Source organism: Panthera tigris, chromosome A1, assembly GCF_018350195.1.
Source record: "Panthera tigris isolate Pti1 chromosome A1, P.tigris_Pti1_mat1.1, whole genome shotgun sequence".
Lineage (NCBI taxonomy): Eukaryota > Metazoa > Chordata > Mammalia > Carnivora > Felidae > Panthera > Panthera tigris.
In genome coordinates, this window is record NC_056660.1 from 177,301,239 (window position 1) to 177,315,867 (window position 14,629).

At 36.9% G+C, this 14,629-nt stretch overlaps 1 protein-coding gene across 2 annotated transcripts in view; it reads right to left on the reverse strand.

Moving 5' to 3' along the window:
- RANBP17 (RAN binding protein 17) overlaps positions 1 to 14,629 on the reverse strand; it is a 330,708-nt gene that overhangs the window by 248,456 nt on the left and 67,623 nt on the right. For both annotated transcript variants that reach the window (XM_042992442.1, XM_042992448.1), the window contains exon 14: positions 7,784 to 7,919. In XM_042992442.1, the coding sequence (XP_042848376.1) occupies positions 7,784 to 7,919 (136 nt within the window). The remainder of the gene's footprint in view (positions 1 to 7,783; positions 7,920 to 14,629) is intronic.

Sequence of the window (14,629 nt, forward strand, 5' to 3'; positions counted from 1 at the left end):
TTTTATCTCTCTTTTTCTCAGCTTCCTCTTTTTCCATAATTTTATCTTCTAGTTCACCTATTCTCTCCTTTGCCTCTTCAATCCGAGCTGTGGCTGTCTCCATTTTATTTTGCAGCTCATTTGTAGCATTTTTTAGCTCCTCCTGGCTGTTCCTTAGTCCCTTGATCTCTGTAGCAATAGATTCTCTGCTGTCCTCTATACTGTTTTCAAGCCCAGCAATTAATTTTATGACTATTAATCTAAATTCACTTTCTGTTATATTGTTTAAATCCTTTTTGATCAGTTCGTTAGCTGTCATTATTTCCTGGAGATTCTTTTGAGGGGAATTCTTCCGTTTCGTCATTTTGGATAGTCCCTGGAATGGTGCGGAATTGCAGGGCACTTCCCCTGTGTTGTCTTGAATAACTTGCGTTGATGGGCGGGGCCGAACACCTGATGTCTGCCCTCAGCCCACCGCTGAGGCCACAGTCAGACTGGTGTGTACCTTCTCTTCCCCTCTCCTAGGGGCAGGATTCACTGTGGGGTGGCGTGGCCCACCTGGGCTACTTGCACACTGCCAGGCTTGTGGTGCTGGGGATCTGGCGTATTAGCTGGGGTGGATCGGCAAGGTGCACAGGGGCAGGAGGGGCAGGCTCAGCTCACTTATCCTTTGGTGATCTGCTTCGGGAGGGGCCCTGTGGCACCAGGAGGGAGTCAGACCCACCGCCGGAGGGATGGATCCGCAGAAGCACAGCATTGGGTGTTTGCGTGGTGCAAGCAAGTTCCCTGGCAGGAACTGGTTCCCTTTGGGATTTTGGCTGGGGGATGGGCGAGGGAGATGGCGCTGGCAAGCACCTTTGTTCCCCGCCAAGCTGAGCTCTGCGTCCGGGGCTCAATGACTCTCCTTCCCGTTGTCCTCCAGCCCTCCTGCTCTCCGAGCAGAGCTGTTAGCTTATAACCTTCCAGATGTAAAGTCCCGCTTGCTGTCTGAACACACTCCGTCCAGCCCCTCGGCTTTTGCAAGCCAGATTCGGGGGCTCTGCTTTGCCAGCGGGCTGCCCCTCCAACCCGGCTCCCTCCCGCCAGTCCATGGAGCGCGCACCGCCTCTCTGCCCTTCCTACCCTCTTCCGTGGGCCTCTCATCTGCGCTTGGCTCCAGAGAATCTGTTCTGCTAGTCTTCTGGTGGTTTTCTGGGTTATTTAGGCAAGTGTGGGTGGAATCTAAGTGATCAGCAGGACGTGGTGAGCCCAGCATCGTCCTACGCCGCCATCTTCCTAGAGTCCTCACATTTATTTATTTTTGAGAGACAGAGTGAGACAAAGTGAGAGTGGGGAAGAGGCAGAAAGAGAGGAAGACACAGGATCGGAAGCAGGCTCCAGGCTCTGAGCTGTCAGCACAGAGCCTGACACGGGGCTCAAACCCACAGACCTGATCATGACCTGAGTTGAAGACAGATGCTCAATCGACTGAGCCACCCAGGAGACCCTCCTTTCATTTTTAAAGATAGTTTTGCTGGATATGGAATTCCCACAGACCTGATCATGACCTGAGTTGAAGACAGATGCTCAATTGACTGAGCCACCCAGGAGACCCTCCTTTCATTTTTAAAGATAGTTTTGCTGGATATGGAATTCTTGGTTACTAGTTCAGCACTCTATGTCACTGAAGGATCTTCTGGCCTCTCCTGTTTCTCAAGACTAGTCAGCTATTAATCTTACTGGTACCCCTCACGTGTAATGAGTTTTTCTCTTTTCTTTTTTTCTTTTTTGTTTTGATTCAACACTTCCATATGTCACTGGGTGCTCAACACAACAAGTATCCTAATCAACATCACCTGTTTAACTCATCCCCCCACCCACCTCCCTTCTGGTAACTGTGATGAGTAGTTTTTCCCTTGCTGCTAAAATTTTTCTCTTTGTCTTTCAGCATTTTTACTATGATGTGTTCTTAGTGTGGGTCTTTAATTGCACTTCTTTGATGTGTAATGCTTTTCACCAAATATGGTTAAGTTTTAAGCCAATATTGCTTTAAGTGTTTTTTTCTGATCCTGTCTCACTTCCTTTTCTGGTATTCTTCTACCAGGTACTCCATGATATTTTGGTGTATTTACTGGTGACCTACAGTTCTCTGAGACTCTGTTCACTTTTCTTCATTCTTTTTTCTCCCTGTGCCTCAACATCTCATTTGCATTTACTGTACTTTCCAACTACAGAATTTCTATTTGTTTCTATTTTTAATAATTTCCATCTCTTTATTTAAATTCTCTATTTGATGACACATTGTTATCATACCTTACTTCACTTACCTCACTAATTTTAACAATATTGAGTCTTCCAATTCATAAACATGATATGTATCTATTTATTTAGGCCTCATTTAATTTCTCTCAACGATGTTTTAGAGTTTTCACCCAGTCCGAGAATTTTATACATTTTCGACTTTGTTAGATATTGCTGTTTTCCAAAAATGTTTTACTGGTTTGGATTCCACTAGCAGTGTATAGGAGTATTAGCTATTTTACTTTATCACAAATACATGCTTTCATCAAACTTTTTAACTATCTCCAGCTAATAGGTATGATATGATTATTGCACTATAGCTTTAATTTGCATTTCCCTTAGTCCATGAGAGGATGAACATTTTTTCATGTTGATTATAAACCGTGATTTCTTTTTCTATAAATTGTTTACTCATATCTTTGGCACACTTTTTTTTTTTACTAGGTTGTTCTTCTCTTATTGATTCATAGAAATTGTTTATATAACTGGATATTGATTCTCTTTAAGTTACATGTATTGGGTCTTACCCTGTCTCTAGCTTGTCTTTTTACTTTGTTTACTGTGTATTTTGAGCTGCAGAAATTTTTATTTTTAATATGGGCAGAATTTATCAACCTTTGGGTTTATAGTTTGGGCTTTTCATGCCTTAAAAAGAAATCCTTCCTCGGGTGCCTGGGTGGCTCAGTCAATTAAGCTGTTAGTGGAGAGCCTGTTTAGGGATTCGGTCTCCCCCTCTCTCTGCCTCTGTCCTGCTCGCCCTCTCTCTCAAAAATAAACATTAAAAAAAAATCCTTCCTGCCCTTATATCATAGTCCCCTGCCTTTCAGACTAAGAATCACCAACTTAGATTTGATTTTTTATATACTGTGAAGTAATAATTCAAAACTTTAAATAGATATAACCAAATGTCCAGCATCCTTTATTTAATAGTCTGCCTCTTCCTGTACTATTTCAATGTTTAAGTGGGGAGGTAGTTTTATAATTTTTTATTTATTTGCCCATCTTCCTCTTTAATTAACAACTTAGAGGACAGATAGACCATTCTATTTGCCACTGTATCCTGGTCTTAGTATATAGTAGTTACTTATTAATATTCATCAGACAGTAAGTAGGAATAGGTGACAGGACAAAAAGTGTAGCACATACAAAGCATGTCACAGAACAGAAAAAACTGCCAAAAGAAAAGGTTGCAAGGGTACACAAAGTCTAACCATAAGAAGGAACTTATTTATATAATGAGAAACCAGTAAGAATTTTAAGCAGAGAAATTCTGTAAATTTTAAAGTCTGACAAAAGCAAGTATTAAGACAACATACAGCAACATATAATCTGCTGGGAGAGGGAAAACAGGCTATTCTAACATTTAAGAGAGGAACTTGGTAATATCTTGTAAAGCTGAAGTGATGTACCGTCTACAGCCCAGCAATTCTACTCCCAGTATTTACCTTCAAGATACTCATACACATGCATGAGGAAATAGGTATTTGAATGTTTACTGGAGTATTTTTTATAAACTTTAAAATTGGACTAAAAAAAATAAAAAAAATAAAATAAAATTGGAAACAACCTAGTGTATATTAACAGAAAAATGAATACATAATGGCACAATAATATACTGTAATACCATTCAGTAATTAAATTAGAACTATACGTATCACCATGGATAAATCTCAAAAACAATGTGGATCAAAACCAGCAAGTTCCTGCATACTAATTTTCTATAGAGTTAACAGTACTAGGTTTTGTTTATAAGTACATAGAAATGTGGGACCAGAACACAATCATGCATGAAAATAACATGAAATTTAAGACAGTGGTTACTTTGGCACAAGAAGAACAGAATCAGAGCAGCAACAGGCCATTAATGTTTAATTTAAAAATATACAGATATGAAGCAAATAGGGCAAGGTATTCAGATTTGACAAAGATGGGTGTATGAGTGTCCATTACATTATTTTCCCTGGTTCTCTACTGAAGAAAATATTACTTTGGTGGCAGTATGGAAAATGGATTGGAGTGGGGGAAATGCAAGAAGGAAACAAAGAGGACAATAAGATCTGAAATCCAGTGAGAAATGACAAGCAGTAACAATGAGGATAAAAATGAAGGGGACTGAGAAGAATGAAACAGAGATATTTAGAAAATAAAATCAACATGATTAGGTGACAGATCAGATATAAGAAGTAAGAACAAAGGGGACATTTTGAGTTCACAGTCATTCTTCCTCAAAATAGGGAAGTAGGTGGAAAGGGTTTCAGGAGATAGTTCCTGTTTAGGACCTATTGAGATTGAAGGGCCTGTTCAATATCCCAGTGAAAGATCCAACAGGAAGCAATACAGCAAAGTGATCAGCAGCATAGGTTCTGTTATCAGGTGTCCTAGTTCAAATCCAGATTCAACCACTTAAATACATCACTAATTAACTATTCCAGACCTCAGTTTCCAAGTCTGTAAAAAGGGATGGGGAAGTGTTAATAAAAAACAGCTATTCCCATGGAACTTTTGTGAGATGAAATTAGATGCCTGTCAAATGTTACGTGAAGTCTTTGGCAGACTACTGCTTCAATAAATGCCTACGGCTATCATTTGTGGCTCTTCCTTCTCATATATAGCACATACTTCTATTCTGTGCATCACTTAGGACTCTTTGCACTTACTTGATGCATATGTAAAAAATTCAAGATAGATAACAGTACACCTTATTTAAACTTGCTGAACAATTTCACTAAAGTCAGCATCATTTTCCAACTCAAGAACATACCTTTTATCACATGAAAGTTTATCAAGTGGGAGATTTAGACTCAAATCCCGTGGAATTCTACTAAATATATACATTCAACCACTATCTAGTAGAAAATACATAAGTAATATGCCATGCACTTGGAAGTGATAATAAAAAAGGTGGAGACAGTCCTAACCCAAATTAGAGTCAAAATATGTTTTGCTAACAAATGATTACAATGCAGTGTAATAACGCTAAAAAAGGGGGGGAATTACAGGTTGCTATAGAACACATAAAAGGAATTCTCCCAGAATTTAAGAAGGTCATCTTAAAGGATGGGGTATCTGATGTGAAAGATAAAGTAGGAGTCAGCAGAGTAAGGCAGAAAAGTGAAAGTTTGATTCAAAAGAAATAGTGTTCTAGGCAGAGGAAACATTTTGCCCAAAGGCCTAGAATTTACAGAGAACACAGACTGTTGACGAAGCTGAAAAAAGTTTAGTACACATAAAGTATATAGTACAAGTATGGAGGACTGAGGCATGAAACTGGTGACATACATAGAAAAGAGACTGGGAAGAACTTTGTAAGTCACATTCCATATGATCCAATTAAATGAGCTAATGCTTAAGAGGGTCTAGGACAGCTCCTAATACAAAATAAGTACCCACTAAATATTACTTTAGTGCAATCTAACTCTTAACACTTTCCCCTTTTTTGCCACAATTTGGAATGTGACAATATACTCACCAAAAAAAAAAAAAAATATTTTCCATCTGGTCTTCCTTGGTTGGTTGCCAGAAAACTAGTATGTAGAGAACTTACAAATGTGTTAGGTGGTCTGTTTCATTTGTGAAATGGGAACAATAACACCAACTTTGAAAAAAACAAACAAAACAATACCAACTCTGCAGGATTACTGTTAAGGACTAGAGGAGTGTGAAGAGATCCTAAAAAGAGTGCCAGGGCACATATTAAAGACTCTCCAAAACCTCCTCAAACTTCCTATTAAGGCAGATTGGCAGACAAGCCAGAGAAAAAGAAAGCAGAAAGCTCTGGTTTCCCTTTAGGGTTATGCAGTAGGAATGCCTTAAAAATAAGATTGCTGTCGGACTAAACACTTTTTGGTAAGGAAAGATGCATACACCAAAAATGTTAAATTACAATGACCAGTCTGATGATGTGTTTATTTTTTCCTAACATGTAAGCTCTTTCAAAAAAGAAAAGTTGACCTTCCATAATTCACTTTTTTCATATTACCTTGTATTAAAGGATATATAAATATATCTGTCTTTTCCTGTGACTGTTTGTTTGTTGATATCTAGAATTCTCACATATATATAAAATATACATATATATTTTAATACAACAAATAAAAATTGGGGGGAAAAACTCCTAAATCCCATTGCTCTAAACAACTAATCTCATCTTACATATTTCTTTCCAAGTATTTTAAACACAATTAATTTGAAGGCTTTTCTACTCCATATTACACTATTCTGATTTAAGATCCAGACCAAACAAATACTGGGTTAGCAATGTTTGAAGAGTATTTGTATTCATTTTTGTGAAAGCAAAACGGCAAACTCTCTGGGTACATTTAAAATAAGACAATTTATCATAATTTGATATACTCTCAACCTTCAAGTAACACATCTGGGATTTTAAAAGAGGCACCCTGTATAAATTTCATACCATGTAATTTTTGTCTGATTCTAATTTGTTTTACTATCCAACTAAAACATTTATTTCTAGTTACTCCTTTTTCTCCCTAATGGTCTCATTCAATAGCAGCTAGATTCTAAGAAATTTTTACTGAAATTAATCCTAATTGGCAAGAAAATATCACAATATATGTGACTAAGGAAGCATCAAGCTACATCACTTTCTTAAAAAGCAAGTTAAACAAACCTGAAATAAACTAAAGGGTAATATTAACAAAATCAAACAAAAAGTTCCCATTATACAACTACTGTGAACAGAAAACCATAAATGTACTGAAGGTTAAGCCAAATTTCCCAGGGGATAAGAAGCTTAGTTCTATATAAAAAGCTTACTCTAAATATTTCAAATACGAAATCCTTCAACATTACTAATAAAAACTATAAATCCAAAGGAGGTAAGACTATCCTTAGGACTTCTCTTGCAGACAAGGTTTGGAAAGAGTTACTATTACAGAAGAAGAAAACGTCATAGATTTTACTCAGTGTCACAAGTACTACTAAATATCTGGTTAGGGTTCACATAAATGCCCTCAATAATCCCTCATTATGCCTTAGGATCAATTCATCTAAATTTGCTGAAGCTAAAACTTCAATTATCATACTATGAGTGTGATTTAACTGTGGCCTCTCAAAGACATGTCTAGCTCTCCTGGTCCCCATCACTTACGTAAAAATGCTGAGCAATGAGCAAAAAATATACTGGAAACCACATAAAGAAGTAAGTGTCCAAAAAATCCCAGAACTACAAAAAGAATAAATCTTTTGTTTCAAATCTTGAAATAAATATAATAGGGCAAAATCCATTAAAGTATTTTAAATAATCTTAACTGTCTAATGACTAGACATAAAAATAATATTCACTAACTCTCCCAACCTTTGAAGAAAATGGTAAATCTAGGCATAAAACAAGCAAATTAATCTCACAGTGTTTTCAATACCAATTAATCAATCAATTTCAATTGATCAATTAAATTTCTTAGAAATTACCCAAATATATCATTCAGCTTAAAGCTATTGTATGTGAGCATCTTTATTCATTTTCAGTTAACATTTTTTAAAAAAATCTCTAGTAAAAACCTACCTTTGAGGTTCTTTGAAGTTGATCACCAACATATGTTTTACGAAACTGATCCAAGAACCACAGAATTGCAAGCTCTATTTTCTCATTAGAACACTGAGGTAATCCGGTATCCATTAAAGATATAAGCTGAAAAACTCTTTTCATGAAGGAGAAAAAAAGGCTTCAGTAAAAATTCTTGGAGAAACATTAAAACATTTATTGTCAATGCAATGTAATATATAATCACTGTAAAAAATGGAAAAATACAAAAGCTTATAAAGAAGATAATTTAAAACCATGTGAAATTCTATTTCTAAGATATACTACAATTTGGTCTAATTGCTTCTAGTCTTTTTCCTAAAACACATACCTACATATATATGCATAGAAAGCTATAAGGACATACACTTATTATTTTACTAAAACTTTATATAGAATGCATATAACATACACATATAAATATATAATATGTATATATAGATATAAATAAACACCTATAGATATATATGCATGCATACATACAAATTAATATCTATATCCATATAAAATTTTACTAAAGGAAAAATGATATTGAATGTGTAGTTTTGTATTTTACCTTTTTATTAAACCTTATGTTTTTATATAATTATGTATTTGGGAGTCACATGACTCAAATATTAAAGCAATCAAGAGATACACCAATCAAGTTATATCACTTTTTCAATGAATAATAAAAATTTTACCTGAAATAACTTACAAGATGATCATAATAAAATCAAGTATTTTTTTTAAGTTGGCTCCATGCCCAGCATAGAGCTCACTTTGGGACCTGAACTCACAACCCTGAGATCAAGACCTGAACTGAGATCAAGAGTCGGATGGTCAACTGTCACCCAGGCGCCCTAAAACCAAATATTTTTAATACAAGTATGCAACTATTATTATCAGATAATCATAAATGAACTAAAGGTTAAGTTAAATTTCCTAGAGAAAAAGTTTAACTCAATATAATGAAAAGCTTAGTCTAGAATTTTCAAAAGAGAAATCCTTCTATTATCTATTTTCATTAAAAATTTCTAGGGGCGCCTGGGTGGCTCAGTCAGTTGAGCGTCCAACTTCGGCTCAGGTCATGATCTCGCGGTCCGTGAGTTCAAGCCCCGCGTCGGGCTCTGTGCTGACAGCTCGGAGCCTGGAGCCTGCTTCGGATTCTGTGTCTCCCTCTCTCTCTGCCCCTAACCCACTCGCATTCTGTCTCTGTCTCTCTCTCAAAAAAAATAAACATTAAAAAACTTAAAAAAAAATTTCCAGTGGATGGCTGCTAAGCGCCTAGTATTAAGAAAATCTGTTTAATAATCTTTCTAAGAGCTAAGAGTACAAGTTGTTGAGGAACAGCACCTTTGTCTCCTTTTTCTAACTGCACAAAGGCAGCAGTGCCTAGCCAACCCACACACTTCTTTCCATACATGCGCACAGGAACACTGTTAATAGTTTATGTGTCCTTCCGGAGATTTTTTTAACTGTATATACAGGCAAATATGACTAAATATTCTCCTCTCAACTCTTTTAAACATATGGAACATACACTATACTTATGGTTCCAAACCTAGCTTGTTCCATTTAACAACTGATCTTAAGATCTTTCCATGTCAGACATCAAGACTTTCCTCATTCTCTCTTGCAGCTGTTTAACATTTCATTGTAGAAATATACCATAATATTTTCAAACATTCCCCTACACATGGGCACTGAAGTTAAGAAATTTTTTGCTGTTGCAAAACTGCTGCAATTAGCCATCTTATACAATCATTTCACACATGTACAGCTACAATATATGCTTCTAACAGTGAAACAACTAGTTTAAAGAATATAAACTTTTATAACGTTGATGATTATTAGCATATTGCTCTCCACAGAAACTGAAACAATTTATCTATCATCAGTCTAGGAGAGTATCTGTATACACTCATATAAGATAATTCGGATGATATGAAAATTTAAAATTTATTAATATCTGAAAAATGCATCTCAGTACAGTTTTACTTTGTATTTCTGTCATGTACATGAGGTTAAAATGTTTCCGTTTTTAAGCCGTATATATGTCCTTTCCTGTGACCTGTTTGTTCATATCCTTTGCCAATTCTTTCTATTGGGCTCTCTTTGCTGATTTCTAGAAATTCTTTACACACACACACACACACACACACACACACACACACATATTAGAAAACTGAGTCCTTTGCCTATGCAATGTGATTAATGCCATACAGAAGCTTTTGTTAGGTTTTTATTATGCAAAATTTTTTATCAGCTTTTTCTTTTATGATTTTACATAATAAAAAGGTCTTCTTCCTGAATATGAGGTATTTTTATGTTTCTTTTTTTTCTCTTTTTTTACATTTACCTCTCTGATACATTTGAACTTATCTTGAACACATCTTGTGAGATATGGATCAACATTATTTTTTCCCAGATGGCTACCCAGGTGTTTCAACACCATTTCTGTCTTGTATAGTCTATCTTTTGCTCACCATTTCAATTATATCCCTTATCATATAGACTAGGTTCATGTATGCATTCAGATTACTTTACTGGACCTTTTATTCTGTTCTAGCACCTAACTAAATATATCTTGATCAATTATTTTTTTCATATTATTTAACTTTTCCAAAACATTATTTTTAATAGATGTATAATATTAAGACTATGTCAAAATCTAACCATCTCATTTTGAATATAAATTCCTATTTCAGGGAAATATAACTACTTCCAAAGAATTCTACAAAGTGTCTAAGTTATAGCATATGAAGTTCTTTTAAAAAGTAAGTACTGGGGCACCTAGGTGGCTCAGTCATTTAAGCATCTGACTTTGATCTCACGGTTCATAGGTTCAAGGCCCATGTCAGGCTCCACGCTGCCAGCACTGAGCCTGCTTGGGATTCTCTCTCTCCCACTCTCTCTCAGCCCCTCCCCCTCCAAATTAAATATATAAACTTAAACAAATTAAAAAGTTGGTACTTCTTGCCAAAATGTTATGAAATAATATGATGAAAACCATTTTATGGTTATTATTTCCTATATTTATATTATTTAAAAGTAACTTTCACCTACCAAATATTTTTAATACCATTAAAATTTATGAAGGCAAAGTTACTGAAGATTACATTTAAGAATTAGGTTACTATAACAGGTTGTTTGGTTTTTTTTCCCTAAGAAGATGTATTTGTTCTGTAATTTTTAGAGAAGTGACAAAGCTTTTAGTCTGGGTATTTTTTAATTAGCAGATTGTTGGAGTAATTTTTAAATAAATAGATATATTCAGCAAACTATGTCTAGATCCAGGTGAGTTTTCAAGTGACTTAGGCATATCTTGTTTTTGAATTCTTTATTGAGTGGGACCTCCCTTTTCCTACTCTAGCTCTCTGTTGGTTCTATGTACTTTCTCTTGTTTACTTTTATTTCCTTTTTATAGCATACATTCCAAAATCCTAGGAAGATGTGAAACCAAAAGACAGTTTGTTGGGATGTCTTTACAACTCATATTAAGCTGGTGATTTGCATTTGCCTAAAAGGCAATGGCATCCCAGCAGGAAAGCAGGAAAGAGTTCCCAGCAGGGTACAGGATCCATTTGTCAAAGAAGTTTTGGTAGTTGTACCAGAAGTTCAGTTGCAAAAGCCTAAGGTCCAAATAACCACGGCTTACACAATATGGATATTTATTTCTCACTCAAGCAAATATCCAAGGCAGTCCTCCAGGACTAGTTAGCCCTCCACAGTGCATCAGGGATTCAGGTTCCTCACATCTTGTTGTTACATTTGCCTCCATTCACACAATCACTTTGTGGCCTAAGATGGCTTCTTTAGCTCCATCCCACAGGTCCACACATCTGGCACACACCACATTCACTTACATCTGACTGCCTAGAACACAATCACTTAACCATACCTAGCTGCAAGAGAGTCTAGTAAATCTGGTCTTTATTCAGGTGGCCACATACCCACCGTAAGAATCAGGTATTCTATTACTGCAGAAGAAGGGAAGAAGAAATGCTGGACAGCTAGTAACCTCTGCCACAGTGCCCTTCGAAGATCTGTGGCTACCTCTAAAAGTGCTTAAGAATAAAACTTGCATTATATATATAATATTCACTTCCAGTTTCACTTTATTGTCCTACACATACTGTTTCCTTTATGTCAAATTATTTCTGGTAAAGAGCATGGGGGGAATAAAAAGACAAGTATATCATTAAATAATTTCAATCCAAGTATAAAGCACAGCATTTCAAATTCAAAGAGATGAATTTTGGATAATCAGTTGTTTATATTCCCCTAGATATCCAAATAAATAAGTATTCATTTAGTCAACAAATATCTGAGGGCCTACTATGCGGCAGGTGTGTATCAGGAGTTCAGAATATAAGTAAACAAGACATATATATTCTCAGTCCTCCAGAAACCTATCGTCTATGCAGGGAAAGACATAAAATAAGGAATTAAAGAATGACAAGTACTATCATAAACAGTATAAAAAAATTGGGGAAGATTCTTAACATTCTAGGATGGAAAACGGCAAAGAAAGAATGTGTGGAGAGAAAGGAGAAAACATGTGTAACTATCCAGAGAGGGCAGAAAAGGCATGGCTCAGTTCAGAGCTAAGGAAAGTTCAATATGGCTACAAAGCAGTCAGATGAAGCTAATGAGACAGGCAGGAGCCAGATTATGAACCTGATGAGCCATGTTGATTTTAACCCCAGTAGCAATGGCAAGTACTTTGCTCAGAGTTTGAGCAAAGCACCGACCTAATCAGATCTGTACTTCAGATTCAGGAAGCCAGAGAGGAAGCAAGGTGTCCACTTAAAACTGTAGCATGAATCCAGGTGAAAGATGATAGGAACTACAACAGCAGGGGCTAGAAACAACTGGACATAACTAGAAGGTAGAGCTGACAGTATCTGAAAATGAAGACTACATGGATGCTGGTGAGAGAGAAAAAAGGAAAAGTTAAGAATAACTTCCAGGATTCAGACTTAGGCAATCGAGCGGATGGCAAGGAGACACGCGAAGAGGTCAGGGCTGGGAGTGGATAGAAAAGAGAAGTTTAATGTTAGCCACTGAATTGAAGACAAATGTGAAACAGAACATGCAAGTGAAACAGTTCAACAGGTATCTGGAAGTTAGAAGATAACAATGACTACAACACAGAATCACTGAGCAATGCTGAGCGCTCAGCTGAGGTGAAAACTGGCATTCTGATTGGCAAATGGTACCTGTATAGAGGTATGCAATTCTTTTGTTATCACTTAACGGGTTAGAGAAAACTCTGAATTCCTTCAGGGTTAAGGTTTTGCCAGGCAGTTGAGGTAAAAATACAACGGTGAACAAAGCAGATAAAGCTTATTCCTTTCCTTACACTAGTGGAATGAGCAAATAAACATAAGGGGTAATAAAGACTAGGAAGAAACTAAACTAGGATAGGGTGTTATTATAGACCGGGAAATCAGAGGAAGAGACAGCTGCATATAGACCTACTTGACTGAAGTGAAGGAGTACCCTATAAACATCTGGAAGAAAGCATTCCTAGCAGAGAAGTGCAGAGGCCCTAAAGTGAGAACATATTGGTAATACTCAAATAGCAAGGAGGCCCTTGTGGTTGGGCTGAATGAGAAAGAGGAGGAAATGAAGTCAGAGAAGTAGTACAAGAGGCTCTGAGCCCTGGCAAGGACTCTGGAATCTGTCATGTGTGTGACAGGAAGCCACTGGAAGCTTATGAACAGAGTAGAGCACCACGATCTAATGGGAAAGAAGTTGAAGTCATCCATACGACAGCAGAGTCTGAGAGAGAGAACAAGACTCCGAGCTAGCTGCCAGAGGTTTCATGAGTAATGAGGGATGACTTGGAGAAGAACAGGCCAGAGAAGTGAGGAGAGACGTGGGGGGGGGGGGGGGTAACTGAGAAAAATAAGCCTAAAAGCAGCAGTTGCTCTATTAGCACGAGCAAACTGAGAAGACACAGGATGAATAAAACACAGTCTCTGGGTAATCACTCAAGAGGGTTACGTTCTGGTAATGAGGAATGAAACAGAAATGACTATAAAATTATCTTTATTTAATTAGAATTGCATGGCCTGAGCACAAATATATTTATTTGCCAAGTTAAAGTAGCATATTTAAATATGTTAAAGTAACATGTTTTAATTATAATTATCACAATATTGGGAGCTTTTGTGAATATTAACCTTTTCCTGATAAAATAGCATATAGGTTTCTGGCAGAAGCTTCACGGTCTTCTAATTTGGTATTGTTCCCCCAGGAGTTAAAAAGGTATCATGTAACAATACACAGAAGGCAACAGTATCACAGTTCCAGTTACTTGGAACTTCTTCATATGAAATTGATATTTTAAAATTCTACATATAACCACATTCTTATTTAATTTAAAATCTCAACATTTCAAAACAGATATTTATATTTTTTCTATGCCCCACCTTGATCTTGAATCTGCTTAGCCCTGTTTACATATACACCAACCTCACCACTACCTCTCACCCCATCCCTGGCCTCAACCACTTGTCTTTTGGCTCCAGTAAGATTCACACACTTCCTGCAGTTGTAAATCTTTACCCGGGGAAGAGGTAAGGCCTAGGACAGCTCCAGCCCCTACCTCCCACCCCAACAGGACCAACAGAAGCTCTGGCTTCCCCAGCGATACCTCAAAGAGGCCAGGGAACACAACTATGAAGTATGAAAAGGTTGAGCACCCCGGGAGTAGACACTAACTAGTAAGAAACGGGACACAGAAATAAGCAGACAGAAAAATGCCTTGCCCTTAGACCCCCATCCTGCCACCACCATGAACTGTTTTGAAACACATTGGTCCATGTGGTCTCTGGG